Source organism: Aotus nancymaae, unplaced genomic scaffold, assembly GCF_030222135.1.
Source record: "Aotus nancymaae isolate 86718 unplaced genomic scaffold, 86718_ANA_hifiasm-v0.15.2.pri h1tg000019l, whole genome shotgun sequence".
Lineage (NCBI taxonomy): Eukaryota > Metazoa > Chordata > Mammalia > Primates > Aotidae > Aotus > Aotus nancymaae.
Window position 1 is genome coordinate 15,365,001 of NW_026988431.1, and position 23,105 is coordinate 15,388,105.

The window sequence follows — 23,105 nt, forward strand, 5'->3', positions numbered from 1 at the left end:
TTTGCTGCATTAGAATTGTAATTTTAAATTATATTTAGGCTAATTGCAAATATTCTCATTGTAAAGAGCTTCAATTTAAATGACGTCAGTACAAATAATGTGAATGAGTCATCAACTCAACTATTGAAGTAATGGTAAGCTGTCATCCATTTATTTGCACTGATTGTGCTCCATGTTAATTTTTTAATGTCTTATTTTGGTGAAAACCAAAATAAGACATTAAAAAATATATATATGTATTCCATATATATATATATGGAATACATAGAATAATGCATTGACTTCATGGAGGAATCAAAAAATATTCTATCAAACTATTTTGATGTGTCCTGCAATGATCAGACATCATAAAGAACAATGTGCTTTTTAAAAAATGTACTTGAAGTAGTTTTTAAAAGGGTTTCAAAAGAATTGTTTTCATATAAATAATTTATCTTGTTTTCTCAAAAAAAAAGAAAAAGAGTGGACAGTTTATATCACTGGTGTGATATAAGACCTAAGCATAACATATGGATGAGTGCTACCATTTATTATTCTCTTTTTGACAATCTGAATTATCCTTTGGCTATTACTCTGAATGATAAATCAAGCAATTTAAAAGTGGAATTCAAAATTGGAAAATTGAAGTCGTAAGTGCTTTTATCTTAAGTAGACGATACGTTCAGGTACCTTGAATAGTAAGTGCTCTAGCTTTGAGTTCACTTTCTGACAATGAGCTCCTCAGTGAGTAATGTTAAGCTAATACAGTATGCAGGTCCTAGGAGTCAGGGTTAAGCATGAGTTTTGTATCTATCAACTTTCGTGAGAACCCAATTCAGCATATATGTAAACTTTTATTCTACAATTTTTTCTGACAAACAGTATAATACATTCTATCAACTGCCATTGAATAATTATAAGTTTTCTTTGGAGAAAGACTAATTCTTTTTCAAGAATTGTTGTGTAGATCATTTGACCTTATTCCCTGGAGTACGGCATTTTTTAAGAAAATGCTTTCTTTCAGAATATCCTTTTCATTGAAAGGAAAAATGATTCTTGCCAAGACTATACAAATATTCATTTTTCTCTCATGTTGGTTGGGGCCATCTAAATGCTAGAATCTCTGGCTTTGGCGGGGGGGGGGGGGGCGGGTAAGTTTGTTTGTTTGTTTGTTATCACTCTTATTGTTGATAAAGAAGGTGGAGAAAGGGCTTTCCATGGATTAATCATTTACCATTCACTTTCTTTAAAGCAAAAAAAGCCTTGGTTTTACTGACCATTAAAAACTGCATGGCGACGATAATCCCCATTTCCATTCCCAATACCTTGGACGAAGTGATAAAGCAAACTCCCGCACTTCTGCTTTGTGTTAAGTTAGTAAAACAGAGGGACCTAACATGGAAACAGAAGGAGGCTTTTATGTTTAGTCATTTCTGTTTCTGCCGGTTCTGTTCCAACATGGACTTATATGTGCCATTTATTTTAAATACCTCACCATTTTTATAAGTATACGAAACCCAGGAAACCAACAACAAATCTTGTTACATCTGTTTATTTTTTCTAGGTTGGACAAATTGAAGATTTTTTATACCAATTAGAGGACAATTTCTTAAAAACCAAAAAACTGAGAACTGCTCGAAGGCAAAAGGCAAAAATGAAGAGGCTTCAAACTGTTCAGCGAAGCTAGTCATTAGGGAGCAGACACTACCACTAAGACATCCCAGAAGAGGCAAGGGCATTATGACAGCTGGATAACAAAAGCTTGTCACCAAAAGAAAGAGGTGGTATTCCCCTCAGTTCGTCTTTACCAAAGATACTCTATGTTTCATTAATCTCAACTGGCAGCAATAAATGTTCTCAGCAAGTTTGACTTGACTGTTGTTCAAATTTTTCTTGCTTAGTTAAAGAGCTCATAAAATAACCATTAGTACCTCTTTCACCACCTTGATCTTTCAAAATGGACTAAGGTATACCAAGTCTACCCAATAATGCTTATAGCATACATCTATAACCATGTGCATTCATTAAGAATTATTCACAGGCCACCTACAGATATAGAAAACAATATAAATGCAAATTTGAACTTATAAAACTAATAACATACTTTCCCAACTCTCATAGTCGTACATGTTATGGCTGATATCAGTTAAGTTGTCTCATTAAGTAGTCTTATTCCTCTAGATCCTTTATATTTTATTTTCTCTGCCCCCTAAGCTATGCAACACAAATTTGACAAGGTAGTCAAATTTGCACATTTGACAAGTTAGTGAGTTGGTAACCAACACTCAGGACCTCAACTCATGCCAACAAAAAGATTTGAGAACAGGATAAGGAGGAGGAACCCAGATCCTGAGTAAAATAGGAAAACATAATTTGTTTAATAGTGAAAAATAAGTAGAATTTTGGAATACATTGATAAAAGCTCAAAAAATAAAATGAACTCAACCAAAGTTTCCCAGCATAAGTAATAGACTAAATGACTTATGACAGTTTATCCAATGTTTAGCCTAATAACTTATAAAAAATTATAATATTAAAGCTAGAGACATCATACTACTGGATTTCAAAATAGATTACAAAGCTATAGTAATCAAAACAGAATGGTATTGGCACAAAAACAGCACATTGACCAATGAAATAGGATACAGAGCCCCAAAATAAACCCACACATTTATGGTCAATTGATGTCTGACAAAGGTACCAAGAACACACAATGAGGAAAGGATGGTCTCTTTAATGAAGGATGTTGATAAAATTGGATATCCACATGCAGAAGAGTGAAAATGGACTCTTACTTCACTCCTTATACAAGAATCAACTCAAAATCAGTTAAAGACTTAAATGTAAGACCTGAAGCTGTAAAACTAATAGTAAGGACTATAGAGGGGAAGCTCCATAACATTGGTCTGGGCTGTGATTTCTTAAGAGTCCCAAAGCACATATAATGAAAGCAAAAATAAACAAACGAGACTGCATAAAACTAAAGACCTTTTGCACAGCAAAGGAAAACAATTAAAAGAATGAAAAGACAACCCACAGACTGGGATGAAATATTTGCAAATCGTATATTGGATAAAGGGCTAATATCTAAAATATTCAAGGAACTCAAACTACTCAGTAAAAAGAAAACAAATAATTATATTTAAAAATGAGCAAAATACCCGAAAAGACATTTCTCAAATGAAGATATACAAGTGGACAACAGATATATAAGAAAATGCTCAACATCTCTAGTCATCAGAGAAATGTAAATTAAAACCACAATGAGGTATCACCTAACGTATGTTAGATTGGCTATTTATAAAAAGATGAAAGGTATTAAGTGTTGTTGAGGAATTGAAAAAAACAAAACCCTTGTAGATGATTGGTGGTATTGTAAATTAGTACAACCATCTTGGAAAACACTATGGAGGTTCCTCAATAAAGTAAAAGAATTACTAGGGGACCAAACAGTTCAAGGTGGCTAACTAAATGCATCTGGTACTCGCTCCTTCCACAAAGAAGAACCAAATAGCAAGTAGTTAATTATACTTCAAATAGATTATATGAGAGAAAACACTGGAATTCATCTGACAAGGGATGGGAAACACTGAAAGCAAGGAAGGAAAGGGAAGCAGGGCAGCCTGCTCAGCTGGAATTGGCCAGGAACCTGGAGAAGCTTTCCAGTGTAGGTAAAGAGTAAATGAGAGACCCCCGGTGGTCCATATTCCCACTGCAGACTCCTGCAGTCCTAGCCATCGGAAAGCCCCCTGACCCTTGCAGGCCCTGAGTGACATAAAGAACAGCCTGAAGACTGTATTCCAGAGAGTGAGCTCACAAACAGTCCCAGGAACACCCAGCTCCTAAGTAGCTGCAGCAGGATGCCATTTTGAGAACCCAGTGCCCACCACACAGTATCTTGCTCTGGGGCCCAAACACTTCTACACTTCCACATTGCTAGACCCCACTGATATTCCCCACCTATAGCTGCCCCAATGGAGCCAAGACAGAAACCACTGGCAGCAACTTACCCTCCCAAGCAGAGGAGCAGCTGCACATTTTCACACATCCCTGGAACAGATTTCACGGCCCACAGCTATTGCCACTGTAGGGCTTCTGCGGAACTAAACCATGAGGTAACAGTGCACCTCAAGCCACCTGCCTATGGCTGCTTCTACTGAAAGTAATCCTGCACTCCCCAGAAGTAGGGCTCTGCCCTCCCCAAGTAACTAAGCATGCCTTCCAGAGGCCTTGGGATTGCTTAGCCCAGCACACCACAGCTGGCACCTGCCCCCATACACAACCTATGGGGCCTGAGGACTGGCCTGCTCAGCCCATCACAGACACCACTAACATCAGTGTGGACTGCTTGAGTCCCAGGAGGTTGTCTCAACAGTGCTACTGCCATCACCCACACCATGCCACTGTCCAGAGACCAGAAAACCTGCTCACCTTCCTGCCCCACTGCTGCCATTTGTGGCACTTGAACAAATCACCTGGAGGCCAAGAAATGGCCTGCTTGGACCAGATAATACTAATGTCAGCGTACACCACCCCAGAACCCAAGAACAGTCACACTTGATCCATCACTTCTGCCACTAAAGCCCAAAGATTGGCCCACATGGCATCCCAGTCTCCAGCAAAACTTCACCACAGCCTCCACGAACCACCCCACCCTAAGCTATCAAAGAAATCATAGACACCACTGACACTGTTTATGACTGAAGAAATCACGCAGCGACTACACTACTGCACACATCCAGAATCAAAACCAAAGTGCCCTACTCAACCAACACCACAGATACAGCTTCAGGAAAAAGGCCCCTCCTATGAAAGCACATGTAACCAATTGCAAGAAGTGACTGTTACACCAGATGCACAGGTATCAATGTAAAAAGAAACATAAAAAAGCAAGGAAATATGACATCTCTAAAGGAACACAATAATTCTCTAGGAATGGAATTTGGTAAAAAAGACATTTATAAGATCCCAAATAAAGAATGTCAAATACTGATATTAAAGAAGCTCATTGCCAGACGTGGTGGCCCATGTCTGTAATCCCAGCACTTTGGAAGGCTGAGGTGGGCAGATCACGTAAGGACAGGAGTTTGAAACCAGCCTGGCCAACATGATGAAACCCCATCTCTACTAAAAATACAAAAATTAGCTGGGCATGGTGGTGGAAACCTGTAATCCCAGCTACCAGGAAAGCTGAGGCAGGAGAATTGCTTGAACCCAGGAGGTGTAGATTGTGGTGAGCTAAGATCACACCATTGCACTGCAGCCTGGGTGATAAAAGCAAAGCTCTGTCACACACACAAAAAAAGCTCATTGAGATAAAAGGAAACTCAGAAAAACAATACAAAGATATCAAGAAAAACAGTTCAGAATATAAATGAGAAATTCACCAAAGATAGGTATCATTAAAAAAGAACCAAAAAGAAATTCTGAAACTGAAGAATTCATTGAATGAAGTACAAAATACATTCAAAGGCTTCAACAACAGACCAGCTCAAACAAAAGAAAGAATCTCAGACTTTAAAGACAGGTCTTTTGAAATAACTCAGTCAGACAAAAATTAAAAAGAATAAAAAAGAATGAGTAAAGGCCCATACAACATACATGACACCATAAAGCAACCAAATATTCCAATTTTCAGTCCCCCAAAAAGTAAAAAGAGTTAGAAAATCTATTTAATGGCAAAATAGATGAAAACTTCCCAAGTCTAGCAAGAGATATAGATATATACAGGAGGCTAGGAGATCACCAGATAGATACAATTAGAAAACATCTCTCTATAGCACATTATAGTTAAATTTTCAAAAGTCAAAGAAAAATTATAAAAACAGCAAGAGAAAGCATATAGTTACCTATAAAGGAGCCCCCATAAGACTAACAGTGAATTTCCCAGCAGAAGCCTGATAAGCCAGGAGAGAATGAGATAATATATTCAAAGTCCTGAAGGAAAGAAAGCATTCAGCCAAGGCTACTCTTCCTAGCAAATTTATCCTTCATAAATAAAGGAGAAATAAAGTCTTTCCTAAACAAGCAAAGGCTGAGGGAATTTGTCACCACTGAAGGGGCCCTGCCAGCAATGCTCAAGGGAGTCATATACCTAGATGTGAAAGAACACTCTCAACCATCATGAAAACACATGAAAATATAAAAACCACTGGTAGAGGAAACACATGAACAAGGAAAAGAAAAGACTCAAATGTTATCACTAGCCACAAAACCACAATGATGAACAGTAAGAGAAATAAAAGAAAAAAGAGTACACAAAGCAGCCAGAAATCTATTAATAAGATGACAGGAATAAGCTCTCACATATCAATAATAACCTTGAATGTAAATGGATTAAACTTTCCACTTAAAAGATATAGACGGGCTAACTGAATTAAAAAACAGCATCTAACCAGATGCTGCCTAAAAGAAATATTTCACTTATAGAGACACACAAAAACTGCAAGTGAAAGGACTGAAAGATATGTTCCATGCAAACAAAACCAAAAGTAAGCAGTAGCTATATTTACATCAGAAAAAACAGACTTAAAACAGTGAAAGAGATAAAGAAGGCCATTATTTACTGACAAATGAGTCAATTCAGGAAGAAGATATAATAACTCTATTAATTATATCCACCCAACACTGGAGCACCCAGATTTATAAAGCAAATATTATTAGGTCTAAAAAGAAAACTAGACTCTAATATAATAACAGTTGAGGAAAAAAATAATAATAATAGTTGAGGAATTCAACACCCCACTCTCAGCATTAGATATATCATCAAGACATAAAATTAACAAAGAAACATTGGATTTAAACTGTACCTTAGACCAAATGGACCTAACAGTCATTGACAGAACATTTCATTCAAGAACTACAGAATACACATTCTTCTCAGCTGCATGTGGAACATTCTCCAGGATAGATTGTGTGGTAGGACACAAAACCAAGTCTCAATAATTTTTTTAAAATTGAAATTATATCAAGTATCTTCTCAGACCACAGTGGAATAAAACTAGAAATAAATCACAAGAGAAACATTGGAAACTGTGGGAATACACGGAAATTTAAAAAATGCTCCTGAATGACCACTGGCTCAAGGAAGAAATGAAGAAGGACACATAGACCAATGGAATAGAATAGAGAATCCAGAAATATATTCAACCAACTGACTTTTTACAAAGGCACCAAGAACATACATTGGAGAAAGGGTACCCTCTTCAACAAAATGGTGCTGAGGAAATTGATTCTCTATGTGCAGAAGAATAAAGCTGGACTCCTATCTCTCAACATATATTTAAAAAATCAACACATGATGAATTATAGACTATAAGACCCCAAACTATAAAACTACTGGGAGAAAACAGGGGAAACACTTCATTCAGGACACTGGTCTAGGCAAAGAATTTATGGCTAAGACATCAAAAGCACAGACAACAAAACCAAATTGGACTATATTCCACTGAAAAGCTTCTGTACAGCACAGGAAACAATTAACAAAATGAAAAGACCACCCACAGAATGGGAGCATATATTTGCAAACTATTCATCTAATGAGGGACTAATATTCAGAATTAGTCGCTCAAGGAACTCAAACTGCTGAACAATTTAGTAATAATAATCATCCTATTAAAAATTGGGCAACTTTGGGAGGCCAAGGCGGGAGGATCACGAGGTCAAGAGATCGAGACCATCCTAGTCAACATAGTGAAATCCCGTCTCTACTAAAAATACAAAAAATTAGCTGGGCATGGTGGCGCGTGCCTGTAATCCCAGCTACTCAGGAGGCTGAGGCAGGAGAATTGCCTGAACCAGGAGGCGGAGGTTGCAGTGAGCCGAGATCGCGCCATTGCACTCCAGCCTGGGTAACAAGAGCGAAACTCCATCTCAAAAAAAAAAAAAAAAAAAAAAAATTAGGCAAAGTTTTCTCAAAAGAAGACATACAAATGACCAAAAGGTATATGAAAAAGTATTCAACATCACTAATTATCAGGAAAATGCAAATCAAAACCACAATGAGATATCATCTCACACCAGTTAGAATGACTTTTAAGAGACAACAAATAACAGATGTTGGCAAGGCGGCAGAGAAAAGGGAACTCTTATACACTGCTGGTTGGAATAGAAATCAATACAGCCACTGTGGAAAACAGTATGGAGATTTCTCAAAAAACTAAAAACAGAACTACGATATAATCCAGCAATCTCACTACTGTGTACAAATCCAAAAGAAATCAGTTTATCAAAGGGATACCGGTATATCAGTATTTATCCAAAAGAAAAGAAATCAGTATATCAAAGGGATATCTGCACTCACATGTTTATTGTCGCACTATTCACAATAGCAAAGATATTAAATTAACCGAATTGTTTATCAGTAGACACATGAATATATATACACACAATGGAATAGTATTCATTCATGAAAAAAGAATGAAATCGGCCGGGCACGGTGGCTCATGCCTGTAATCCCAGCACTTTGGGAGGCCGAGGCGGGTGGATCACTAGGTCAAGAGATCGAGACCATCGTGGTCAACATGGTGAAACCCCGTCTCTACTAAAAATACAAAAATTAGCTGGGCATGGTGGGGCATGCCTGTAGTCCCAGCTACTCGGGAGGCTGAGGCAGGAGAATTGCTTGAACCCAGGAGGCAGAGGTTGCGGTGGGCCGAGATCGCGCCATTGCACTCCAGCCTGGGTAACAAGAGCGAAACTCTGCCTCAAAAAAAAAAAAAAAAAAAAAAAGAATGAAATCATGTCATTTGCAGCAACATGGATGGACTGGAGGTCATCATGTTAAGTGAAATTAGCTAGGCACAGAAAGACAAATGCCACATATTCTCATTCTTACATGGAAACTAAACAAGTTGATTTCATGGAGGTAGAAAGTAGAAAAATAAGTCACCAGAGGCTGGAAAGGGTGTGTGGGTAGAAGTGTGGAGGAAAAAGGTTGGTTGGATGGGTGTAAACACAGTTAGAAGGTATGTATTCTAATGTTGAGTAGCAGAGTAGAATGGTAGAGTTAGCAACAATGCATTACCTATTTCGAAGTAGCTAGAAGAAAGGACTTGAAATGTTCCCAACACATAGAAGTGATGAATACTCAAGGTAATGAATACCCTCACTTGATTATTACACATTCTAGTGGATGTTACAAAATATCACATGTAACATATACATAATATGTAAAATATTATGTATCAATTTTTAAAAACAAAATAATACCAAAATTCAAGACAATGAATTACCTCTGCATTAAGAGAGCAGTAGGGGTGTACAGAAAGGAAAGGATTAGAGGGGTACTAGGTGTCTTCAACTATATTTGCAAAGCTAATACATTTGGCATATTAGCCAAGAAATGGAAACAACCAACATGCCCAACAAGGAACAAATGGATTAAAATAATGTGGTGCGTGTACCTTTTCCTTATGTCATGTAATCCCTGGGTCTGGGAGGTAACGGAGCGTAGATTTTCATGTAGCCCCCTAAGAAAACCTTTCTGTCTGTAAGTTCCCCAAAAAAATCACCCTGTAATGACAAAAAATAATAATGTAATATATATATATACATAATGGAATACTATTCAGCCTTTAAAAAGCAGGAAATGCCATCATTTCCAGCAACATAGATGAACCTAAACGACATTATACTAAGTGAAATAAGCCAGGTACAAAGAGACAAAGACTGTAAGATCTTACTTGTTTGTGGTAGTCTCAAAAAGTTGAACTCACAGAAGTAGAGAGTTGAATAGTAGTTACCAGAAACGTGGGGGAGACAGGAAAAAGGAAGACGTTGGTCAAAGCAGACAAAATTACAGTTAGAAGGGAAGAGTAAGTTCTGGTAATCTATTGCACAACATGGTGACTACAAGTTAATAATAATGTGTATTTCAAAATAGCTAAAAGAGAGAATTTTTAATGTTCTCACCATAAAGAAGTGATAAATATTTGCAGTGAGGGGTATGTTAATTAGCCTGATTGGATCATTCCACAATATATACATATAATGAAATATCACATTATACCCCATAAATGTATACAACCATTATTTGTCTATTAAAAATAAAACTTTTTAAAAATTTATAATGTTAAAAGAAAAAGTAAGATATAAAACCATTAATATATACCACATAATTATAACTATGTTATTAAATATATACCTATAAAAGACTGGAAAGAAATAAGATATTAAGAATGCCTATCTTTAGTAGGAGCAATTATGGGTGATTTTATTATGTTTTCCTTAATGGTATGGAATATGTTCCTTGATAATAAAAAAAAAATAGTCTTTTAAAAAATGTTATTTAGCCTATCATGATGGCTCTGAAATAGTGAACACACAAATTGCTTTTTAGAAGGCTGGAGAAGATGGCCACTTAAGAGGAAGTCGGGATTGCAGCTCTGAGAGAAGGCGCAGAGGGTGAGTGGACGCCGCATTTCCAGACGGACTTTTACTGCCCACAGACCAGGAGATTCACAGGAGGAAAAGCCCCACGGGTCTCCAGCGCCGCTGGTTTGAGCGGAGTGGCCGCTCAGCCTACGCCCTGGAGCGGGGGGCAGTGGCTTCATGCGCAGAGCGAGAGAGACAGAGTTCCCTCTGAGCCAGAAAGGGGAGCTGAAGCAGGGAGCCAAGCCAGGAGACCCCCGGGCAAGGGAGTGCCACAAATCTCAGAGCCGCTGCTTCGGCTGACGCAGCGGCACACAGGGCAGCGGATTTTAATTGCGCGGAGAAGCTCCCCGCATTCCCAGCACCGCTGGTTGGACCGGAGCAGCCACTCGGCCTGCACGGGGGGCGGGGAGCAGCGGCTCCTTGAACAAAGTGAACGAGACTGTGTCCCCTCTGGGCCAGCAAGGGGAACTGTGGCAAGGAGGCAAGCCAAGAGATTACAGGACAAAGAGGGCCCCTCTGGAAACACGGCTGAACCCGGGATGGTCCAGCTCTGTGGGGGAGGGGCGTCCTCCATCGGGAAACACCCTGCAGTTCCCGGGGCAATTTTCCGTAACCAAGACAACCCGCCACTACAGAGACTCCGTCACTACAGGGGCGGGCCAGCATAGCGGAAGCAGTTCTAACTACACCTACAGGACTGCAGGGAAGCTCACACGGAAGCTGGGCGGAGCCCACAGCAGCTCAGCGAAGCCTCTGCAGGCTGAGTGTGACTAGACTGCCACCTTGTGGGCAGGGAAAACGGTAGCAACACAGCTGAAAAACATAAAGTGCTAAACCCCTGGGCCAGAACACCTGGGGAGAAGAAAAGGGGGTTTATGAGTTCAGCTGCTGCAGACTTAAAATTACCAAAATCAGAAAGACAGCAACTACAAAGTCAATAGGCAGAAAAATCCACAAAGATGGGAAGAAACCAGCGCAAAAAGGATGAAAACACCCAAAACCAGAACACCTCTCCCCCTACAAGGCAGCATAACTCCTCACCAGCACGGGAACAAGACTGGACGGAGAATGAGTGTGATGAAATGACAGAATCAGCTTTCAGAAAATGGATAATAAGAAACTTCTGTGAGCTAAAAGAACATGTTCTAACCCAATGCAAAGAAACTAAGAACCTTGAAAAAAGACTTGATGAAATGCTAACGAGAATGGACAACTTAGAGAGGAATATAAATGAATTGATGGAGCTGAAAAACACAACACGAGAACTTCGCGAAGCATGTACAAGTTTCAACAGCAGGATTGGCCAAGCAGAAGAAAGGATATCAGAAGTTGAAGATCAACTCAATGAAATAAAACGAGAAGGGAAGATTAGAGAAAACAAGGTAAAAAGGAATGAACAGAGTCAACAAGAAATATGGGACTACGTGAAAAGACCTAATCTGCGTTTGATAGGTGTACCTGAATGTGACGAAGAGAATGCATCCAAGCTGGAAAATACTCTTCAGGATATTATCCAGGAAAACTTCCCCAACCTAGCAAGGCAGGCCATTATTCAAGTCCAGGAAATACAGAGAACACCACAAAGATATTCCTCTAGAAGAGCAACCCCAAGGCACATAATCATCAGATTCACCAGGGTTGAAATGAAGGAGAAAATACTAAGGGCAGCAAGAGAGAAAGGTCGGGTTACCCACAAAGGGAAACCCATCAGACTCACAGCAGATCTCTCAGCAGAAACCCTACAGGCCAGAAGAGAGTGGGGGCCGATATTCAACATCCTTAAAGAAAAGAACTTTCAACCCAGAATTTCATATCCAGCCAAACTAAGCTTCATAAGTGAAGGAAAAATAAAATCCTTTGTGAACAAGCAAGTACTCACAGATTTCATCACCACCAGACCAGATTTACAAGAGGTCCTGAAGGAGACACTACACATAGAAAAAAACAACCAGCACCAGCCACTCCAAAAACGCATGAAATGGTAAAGAGCAGCAACACAATGAAGAATCTCCATCAACCAATGGGCAAAACAGCCAGCTAGCATCAAAATGACAGGACCAAACTCACACATAACAATATTAACCCTAAATGTAAATGGACTAAATGCCCCAATCAAAAGACACAGACTGGCAAATTGGATAAAAAGCCAAAACCCATCAGTGTGCTGTATCCAGGAAACCCACCTCACATGCAAGGATACACAAAGGCTCAAAATAAAGGGATGGAGGAAGATTTACCAAGCAAATGGAGAGCAAAAAAAAGCAGGAGTTGCAATTCTCATCTCTGATAAAATAGACTTTAAAGCAACAAAGATCAAAAGAGACAAAGAAGGACATTACATAATGGTAAAAGGATCAATACAACAAGAAGAGCTAACGATCCTAAATATATATGCACCTAATACAGGAGCACCCAGATACATAAGGCAAGTTCTTAAAGACTTACAAAGAGACATAGACTCCCACACATTAATACTGGGAGACTTCAACACACCATTGTCAATATTAGACAGATCAACGAGACAGAAAATTAATAAGGATATCCAGGACTTGAACTCAGACCTGGAACAAGCAAACCTAATAGATATTTACAGAACTCTCCAGCCCAAATCCAGAGAATATACATTCTTCTCAGCACCACATCACACCTACTCTAAAATTGACCACATAATTGGAAGTAAATCACTCCTCAGCAAATGCAAAAGAACAGAAACCATAACAAACAGTCTCTCAGACCACAGTGCAATCAAGTTAGAACTCAGAATTCAGAAGCCAACCCAGAACCGCACATCCTCATGGAAATTGAACAACTTTCTCCTGAATGTTGACTGGATAAACACTGAAATGAAGGCAGAAATAAAGATGTTCTTCGAAACCAATGAGAATGAAGACACCACATACCAGAATCTCTGGGACACATTTAAAGCAGTCTCTAGAGGAAAATATATAGCAATAAGTGCCCACATGAGAAGAAAGGAGAGAACTAAAATTGACACCCTATCATCAAAATTGAAAGAGCTAGAGGAGCAAGATCAAAAAAACTCAAAACCTAGCAGAAGACAAGAAATAACTAAGATCAAAGCAGAAATAAAGGAGATAGAGACACGAAAAACCCTTCAAAAAATCAATAAATCCAGGAGCTGGTTTTTTGAAAAGATCAACAAAATAGACAGACCACTAGCCAAACTAATAAAAAAGAAAAGAGAGAATAACCAAATAGATGCAATAAAAAATGATAAAGGGGATATCACCACAGATGCCACAGAAATTCAAACCATCATCAGAGATTATTACAAACAACTCTATGCACATAAATTAGAAAACCTGGAAGAAATGGATAAATTCCTGGACAGTAGTCTCCTGCCATGCCTAAACCAGGAAGAAGTCGAAACCCTGAATAGACCAATAACAAGGTCTGAAGTCGAGGCAGCAATTAAGAGCCTACCACCCAAAAAAAGCCCAGGCCCAGATGGTCTCACAGCCGAATTCTACCAGACATACAAAGAGGAACTGGTACCATTCCTACTGAAACTATTCCAAATAATCCAAAAAGAGGGAATCCTTCCCAAATCATTTTATGAGACCAACATCATCCTAATACCAAAACCTGACAGAGACTCAACAAGAAAAGAAAACTACAGGCCAATATCCATGATGAACATAGATGCAAAAATCTTCAATAAAATACTGGCAAGCCGATTACAACAGCACATCAAAAAGCTTATCCACCATGATCAAGTAGGATTCATCCCGGGGATGCAAGGCTGGTTCAATATACGCAAGTCTATAAATGTAATTCACCACATAAACAGAACCAAAGACAAAAACCACATGATTATCTCAATTGATGCAGAGAAGGCCTTCGACAAAATTCAACAGCCCTTTATGCTAAAAACCCTCAATAAACTAGGTATCGATGGAACGTATCTCAAAATAATAAAAGCGATTTATGACAAACCCACAGCCAATATCATACTGAATGGGCAAAAACTGGAAGCATTCCCTTTGAAATCCGGCACTAGACAAGGATGCCCTCTCTCACCACTCCTATTCAATATAGTACTGGAAGTTCTAGCCAGAGCAATCAGGCAAGAAAAAGAAATAAAGGGTATTCAATTAGGAAAGGAGGAAGTCAAATTGTCTCTATTTGCAGATGACATGATTGTATATCTAGAAGACCCTATCACCTCAGCCCAAAATCTCCTGAAACTGATAAGCAACTTCAGCAAAGTCTCAGGATACAAAATCAATGTGCAAAAATCACAAGCATTCCTATACACCAATAACAGACTTAAAGAGAGCCAAATCAAGAACGAACTGCCATTCACAATTGCTACAAAGAGAATAAAATACCTAGGAATACAACTAACAAGGAACGTAAAGGACCTCTTCAAGGAGAACTACAAATCACTGCTCAACGAAATAAGAGAGGACACAAACAGATGGAGAAACATTCCATGTTCATGGTTAGGAAGAATTAATATCGTGAAAATGGCCATACTGCCCAAAGTAATTTACAGATTCAACGCTATCCCCATCAAGCTACCAATGACCTTCCTCACAGAACTGGAAAAAACCACCTTAAACTTCATATGGAACCAAAAGAGAGCCCGCATAGCCAAGTCAATTCTAAGCAAAAAGAACAAAGCAGGAGGCATCACACTACCGGACTTCAAACTATACTACAAGGCTACAGTAATCAAAACAGCATGGTACTGGTACCAAAACAGAGATATAGACCAATGGAACAGAACAGAGACGTCGGAGGCGACACAACATATCTACAACCACCTGATCTTTGACAAACCTGAAAAAAACAATCAATGGGGAAAGGATTCCATGTTCAATAAGTGGTGTTGGGAAAACTGGCTAGCCATATGCAGAAAGCAGAAACTGGACCCCTTCCTGACACCTTACACTAAAATTGACTCCAGATGGATTAAAGACTTAAACATAAGACGTAACACCATAAAAACACTAGAAGGAAACCTAGGCAAAACCATTCAGGACATAGGCGTAGGCAAGGACTTTATGACCAAAACACCAAAAGCATTGGCAACAAAAGCCAAAATAGACAAATGGGACCTAATCAAACTCCACAGCTTCTGCACGGCAAAAGAAACAGTCAATAGAGTGAATCGGCAACCAACAGAATGGGAAAAAATTTTTGCAGCCTACCCATCTGACAAAGGGCTGATATCCAGAATTTACAATGAACTAAAAAAGATTTACAAGAAGAAAACAAACAAGCCCATTCAAAAATGGACGAAGGATATGAACAGATACTTTACAAAAGAAGACATACATGAGGCCAACAAACATATGAAAAAATGCTCATCATCACTGGTCATTAGAGAAATGCAAATCAAAACTACATTGAGATACCATCTCACGCCAGTTAGAATGGCGATCATTAAAAAATCTGGAGACAACAGATGCTGGAGAGGATGTGGAGAAATAGGAACACTTTTACACTGTTGGTGGGAGTGTAAATTAGTTCAACCACTGTGGAAAACAGTGTGGCGATTCCTCAAGGACCTAGAAATAGAAATTCCATTTGACCCAGCAATCCCATTACTGGGCATATATCCAAAGGATTATAAATCGTTCTACTATAAGGACACATGCACACGAATGTTCATTGCAGCACAGTTTACAATAGCAAAGACCTGGAACCAGCCCAAATGCCCATCGATGATAGACTGGACAGGAAAAATGTGGCACATATACACCATGGAATATTATGCAGCCATTAAAAAGGAGGAGTTCACATCCTTCGTAGGGACATGGATGAACCTGGAAAACATCATTCTCAGCAAACTGACACAAGAGCACAAAATCAAACACCACATGTTCTCACTCATAGGCGGGTGTTGAACAGGGAGAACACATGGACACAGGGAGGGGAGCACTATACACGGGGGTCTGTTTGGGGGGAGGGGGGATAGTGGGGGGGGTGGGGAGTTGGGGAGGGATAGCATGGGGAGAAATGCCAGATGTAGGTGAGGGGGAGGGAGGCAGCAAATCATATTGCCAGGTGTGCACCTGTGCAACAACCTTGCATGTTATTCACATGTACCCCAAAACCTAAAATGTAATAAAAAAAAAAAAAAAAAAAAAAAAGGCTGGATATAAAATCAGACATGAACTAAAAAAAAAAAAAAAAAAAATGTTATTTAGTATCACTTTGCAGAGAAAGAACTAATTCAGATCAGCTTTTCTTCCTGGTTTATATCAAAAAAATAATATTTTTTCAGAGTATATGTATAGATATGTACTCTGTAAAAATATATACTGATACTGACATCATAAATAATGGTGATTGCACAGACACAAGCCAAAGGAAACACTTCACTTAAAGAATTCTTTAAGGCATAAGAATTTTTATGTCTGCCTCCATCAAGCATCCCTGGTGCAGGAAGTCCAGAAGGTCAATATATAACTCTTACCAAAAGAGCCAATTATGGTGTTTTATTTGTGTTTACAAATAACAACAAATATGGTAATATGTGAGTTGTCCCTTATCTCTCTCACCTGTGTTCCCCATAACTTTCTCCTCTGATTATTTTGTTTAGCTCTTTCCCTGTACTCACAGTATATCATCTCATGAAATATGAGATGATCACAGACCAACATCCCTTAAATCAAAATGTATTGAAGGTTGACAGACCACTGGCAGAGCAAAGCTGTGATTTACAGCAGCTTGAGTCATTGAGATGGTATGATGGAGTCTAAGTTCAATCAGATATTTCACAAGGGGCCTGATCCACTGAGCAGTTTCTTGGGCTCATGGACATGGATACAAAGGACGATTGTGCAATCTTGACAAGCAGCAGATTGTCAAGATGGAGTGTACTGACACCTGGAGGCAGGCACCTATTTATGAAAAACCATTAAAGAAAAGAAAAGTCATCTACTGCTATACCACCCTGAATGTGCCTGATCTTGTCTGATCTTGGAAGCTAAGCAGGGTCAGGCCTGGTTAGTACTTGGATGGGAGACTGACTGGGACTACCAGGTGCTATAGACTTTTATATAAAAAAAATTTTTAAAAATATAAAAATTAAAATAAAAAAATAAAATAAAGGAAAGGAAAGTCAGAAAATAGACTCAAAGAGCATCCCAAAAGTTACAATGTGAGCATATTCTGTTTGTATCTTAATGAAAAAAAGCCAGAGACACTCAGACCACAGGAGATAGTCAGAGCTCAAAATCATGCTCTGTGCATGTGATATAATAAATAGTATGGGAACTTGAAAATTATATATTGAATATGCACTTTTATTGTGATCTATCAATCCAAGGCAATGTACAGAATTAATATGCATTAATAATCAAGACTTTAGCTTCCTTTTAAAATAAATGTTTGAAAAAGTAGAAAGGCAAATATTTAGTGAGAAATGAGAAGACCAAATCCCTGATGTTAATAGGAAGTCAGCCCTTTCTCTAAAACTCATACAACAGGTTTACAGATATGAATAGCTGTCTCAGGTCCACTTCCATACCAGAAGGGAAACTGGTATAGTAAAGCTGTTAAATAGAAAGATACCTCTCACAGGTATCACTCAAGTTAGCTGATGATGATAGTAATCATCATACGCAAAGCAAAATGGGCTTAGATTTTGAAGACCTGTGTTCAAATCCTAGCTCTGTGTAAAAAAAAGATAATTCTTTCACTACCTAATAAGGTTTTAGTAAGGAAGAAATGAGATAATAAATTATGAAATGATTTTTAAACACGGAAGCAATAATACCTTACCTGTATTGACAACTCACTATAAACCAAACATTGTTCAGCTTAGTCTTTATCACAATGCTAAGACAAAAAATGTTATCTTCTTTTTACCTAATAGTAATGTCAGGCCCAGGGGGTGAAGTGACTTTCTTACAGCTAGAAAGTACCAAAGCTTGAATTTGAACCAGGCACTTTTACTCCAGAATAGGGACTTGATATACTGCTTTTCTGTGTTTTATTTTTATATTACTGTTTTTAGGACCTTGTGGGTCCTAAGTAAAATTCAAAATATACATGCTTGAGATTGCCCAAAAATAACCTTGGGAACTCACTCTGTCCAATATGGTAGTCACTACTCATGTGGGACAACTGAGCCCCTGAAATGTGGCTAGTGCAAACAAAGAACTGAATTTTTTAATTTAAATTTAACTTGTTAAAGTTAAAAACTGATACTCAGTTCAGTTATTGGAAAACGTTGAAGTATACTTGGAACAACTTGGGTATGAATATTGACTTTTTAACCATACATTTTATGAAATCTAAATACAGATCAAGTATTCTGGATGAAAATTTAGCATTCAAATTGAGATGTGCTATAACTGTAAAACATACAGTTAATTTCAAAGACTTGGTATTAAAAAAGAATGTAAAACATCTCAATGATAGTTTTTATATTGATTACATGAAACAATAATATTTTGGATATAGTGATTCAAAGAAAATATATTATTAAAATTAATGTTACCTGGTTTTTGTTAATTTTTTAATGTAATTACTAAAATATTCAAAATTACATAGGTAACTCATATTATATTCCTGTTAAACAGCACTGGCCTGGACCATAAGTCAGCTGGAATTGAGAGCTCTCCCCTTATGGCAGGATGAGCTGAACTGGATCTCAGCCTTCAGACCTTGACTGTGAGTTTCTGTGGACCCAAGATCCCCAGGAGCAGGGCAATTGGCTTTTCCAGACAACTGGCCATGAAAGTCCTATAGTCTGTTAGTATCTGTATTAGTCTGTTCTTACACTGCTAATTAAGAGTGGCCCAAGACTAGGTAATTTATAAAGGAAAGAGGTTTAATTTATTCACAGTTCCACATGGCTGGGGAGGCCTCAAGAAACTTATAATCATGGTGGGAGGTGAAGGGGAAGCAAACTTGTCCTTCTTCACATGGCAGCAGGAGAGAGAAATGAAGAGCAAAGGGGGAAAAGCCCCTTATAAAACCATCAGATCTCATGAGAATTTATCCACTATCATGAGACCAGCATGAGGGTAACTGTCCCCATGATTCAATTACCTCCCACCGGGTCCCTCCTCCCCCAACACATGGGGATTACAATTCAGGTTACAATTCAAGGTGAGATTTGGGTGGGGACACAGAGTCAGCCCACATCGGTATCTATCCCCTTTAATACTTTTTCTTAAGATGAGAGATCAACATGGAAGCAGGTTCTGCTCCCAGAATGTGCACCCACAGTGTGTCCAACACAATGTCCTACAGCCAGCACATCTTGCTGTGGACATGATGGATATTACATCTGACTGAACCTTGCTTTGTTTCCCTAATAAGGTCTTTTCTTTATAAAGCAGAACTATAGGATTTGCCTTGGCTTAAGACAGATGGTGATCCCTAAAGGACCCACCTTGCACAACAGTAGCTCCTGGGAATACTTGAGAAGAATAATCGGAAAAGCCTGAACTTTTCTACTAGCAGTAAGGTAGATACTCAAAGAGCACTGAGATTTGTGATCTTATTGTTAATGTAACACATGGTTACTTAACACAGAAGAAGCCAATGATGTACTGGGAACAGCTGTAACCAGTGTTAGTCCCTTGAGTCACATTATCCCATAAAGACATAAGTGGTTGCAAAGCGAAGTTCCTGAACTAACACATACAATGCATTTAACCAAGAACAAAGTAGAAACACAATCGTACTTATATACTCCAGGGACAGAAAATTCCTTTCCACTAGTATAGACAGAGCTATCAATTGATGAGAAAATTGACCTCCTTATAATGCTAATTAAATGAGAGCATCCAAATACATGCCAGAACATAGACTGGACATTAGGACACTAATGTGAAGTCATACTAAAAGCACTGGCTTTCTCATTGTGTAATTCAGATCTCAGCCACCTAATCCATGAAATGATGATAATACTCCTTATTTGGGTATTGAGAGCCCCCATATATTTTAATTGCCTAGACAGTGTGTGACACATAGTGGAAACTCTAAATATTACTGTCCTCCCTTTGAGATAGAAAGTAGAGTAAAAAACAGCCCCTTCCCTAAAAGAGATAACACTATAGCAGAAGGGGCAGGCCCACAAAGGACTGTCCTGAACTACCTCTGATAGTGCTGCCTAACTGAGTACCACTATGTGGCAGGAAGGAAGGAGCTGCTAGCTATGCGTGGGTGTGTGAATGCAGGACAACCAGAAAACAGACATTCAGAGGTCAGAGGGGCTGAAATGTGACACCAAAGTGGCACGAAGTTGAACTCATATAACTGGTCCCAAAACAGAAAGTAGAAATGGCTTCCCTGAAAATAAAATTGCTTTCAGCCTATTTTCTTGTCATTTGCTTTCCTCATAAATGTTTAACACAGAAATACCCATTATTTGAGGTATTTAATGAGCTGTGGTCCACATAATAACAATTTAAAACTAAATACATTTGTGCTTTACTAGAATTCTAGATCTTTTTAAAATAGAAGTATGTCTTCTCCCTTATACTTTACAACAAGGCAGTCTTTTTTTTTCTATTCTAGCTCAAAATGTCAAATTTTTCCACCCTGCCTGCTTGATTCCCACTGTCACTGCCTAGTTCAGTCATTTTTACGTCTCCTACAAGTTGTCATTGTGGATGGGCCTTGCCTCAGTCAGTTTGTTGCTGTAACAAATTATCATAAACTGGGTGGCTTAAACAGCATTTATTTCTCCTAGTTCTGGAGGCTAGGAAGTTCAAGATCAAAATGCTAGTAGATCTGTTATCTGGTGAGGGCCCTCTTCCTGGCTTATAGATGGACACTTTCCTGCTATGTCTTCACCCAGTAGAGAGTGGGAAAGGGCAGCAAGCTCACTGTGTCTCTTCTTATGAAGACAATAATCCCATCATTAAGTCTCCACCCTTATGACCTAATTACCTCCCAAAGGCTCCATCTCCTAAAACCATCCCATTGAAGGTTAGGCCTTCAACATACGAATTTGGGGGTTCACAATGATGCACCCCATAACAGGTATCATTCTCCCTGATTTCTCCTCACTCCAATTCTTCTTCCACACTGTGGCCAGAACAATCTTTATGAACCTCACGGTCTGAATCTGCATGGGTGTATGAATGCCACACACTTTCACGCCAGCAGCAGCTCCCTATTTGCAGAAGATATGCCACACTATTTTAAAGGCACGGAGATTTCAAGACCCAGCTCCACCTAACTTGCTGCCCTGTCTTTTGGGTAACCCCACCCTGGAGCACCCCATATTTCAGAATGATGGGTACCTGCATTAGTCTGTTTTTATGCTGCTGATAAGACATACCCAAGACTGGGCAATTTACAGAAAAAAAAAAAAAAAGAGGTTTATTGGACTTACAGTTCCACGTTGCTGGGAGGCCTCACAATCATGGCAGAAGGCAAGGAGGAGCAAATCACATATTGCATGAACAGCAGCAGGCAAAGAGAGAGCTTGTGCAGAAAAGCTTCCATTTTTAAAACCATCAGATCTCATGAGACCCATTCACTATCACAAGAACAGCGCAGGAAAGAACCATCCTCATGGTTCAATTACCTCCCACTAGGTCCCTCCCACAACACATGGGAATTCAAGATGAGATTTAGATGAGGGACACAGCCAAATCATATCATTCCACCCCTGGCCCCTCCAAATTTCATGTCCTCACATTTCAAAAGCAATCATGCCTTCCCAACAATCCCCCAAAGTCTTAATTCATTTCAGCACTAACTTGGAAGTCCACAGTCCAAAGTCCCATCCAAGACAAGGCAAGTCTCTTCCATTTAAGAGCATGTAAAATCAAAAACAAGTTAGTTACTTCCCAGATACAATGGAGGTACAGGTATTGGATAAATTCAGCCATTCCAAATAGGAGAAATTGGCCAAAACAAAGGGGCTGCAGGCCTCATGCAAGTCCAAAATCTAGAAGGGCAGTCAAATCTTAAAGCTCCAAAATGATCTCCTTTGACCCCATGTCTCACATTCAGGTCACACTGATGCAAAAGGTAGGTTCCCATGGTCTTGGGCAGCTCCATCCCTGTGGCTTTGCCTCCTTCCTGGCTGCTTTCACAGGCTGATATTGAGTCTGTGGCTTTTCCAGGTACACAGTGTAAGCTGTCAGTGGATCTACCATTCTGGGGTCTGGAGGATGGTTGCCCTCTTCTCACAGCTCCACTAGGCAGTGCCCCAGTAGGGACTCTGTGTGGGGATTGATCCCACATTTCCCTTCCACACTGCCTTAGCAGAGTTCTTCATGAGAGCGCCACCCCTGCATCAAACTTCTGCCTGGACATCCAGGCGTTTCTATACTTCCTCTGAAATCTAGGCAGAGGTTCCCAAACCTCAATTATTAAGTCCTGTGTACCCGCAGGCTCAACACCATGCAGAAGCTGCCAAGGCTTGGGGCTTGCACCCTCTGAAGCCATGGCCCAAGCTGTACCTTGGCCTCTTTTAGTCATGGCTGGAGCAGCTCGGATGCAGGGCACAACTTCCCTAGACTGCACACAGCATGGGGACCCTGGGCCCAGCCCATGAAACCATTTATTCTTGGTAGGCCTCTGGGTCTGTGATGGGAGGGGCTGCTGTGAAGACTTCTAACATGCCCTGGAGATATTTTCCCCATTGTCTTGGGGATTAACATTTGTAGGTAACATTCCTTGTTACTTATGCAAATTTCTGCAGCTGGATTGAATTTCTCCTCAGAAAATGAGATTTTCTCTTCTATTGTATTGTAAGGCTGTTAATTTTCCAGAATTTTATGCTCTGTTTCCCTTTTGAAACT

General features: G+C 39.3%; 1 protein-coding gene and 1 pseudogene across 1 annotated transcript in view; both read left to right on the plus strand.

The window, feature by feature from the left end:
- The window catches only part of SPATA16 (spermatogenesis associated 16), a 244,465-nt gene extending 242,611 nt beyond the window's left edge, over positions 1–1,854 (plus strand). Inside the window, exon 11 of the mRNA XM_021674760.2 lies at positions 1,544–1,854. Coding sequence (XP_021530435.2) covers positions 1,544–1,666 — 123 coding nt within the window. The 3' untranslated portion in view covers positions 1,667–1,854. The remainder of the gene's footprint in view (positions 1–1,543) is intronic.
- A 15,409-nt stretch (positions 1,855–17,263) lies between these two features.
- Positions 17,264–17,382, plus strand: LOC135276013 (5S ribosomal RNA; annotated as a pseudogene).
- Positions 17,383–23,105: the final 5,723 nt, after the last annotated feature.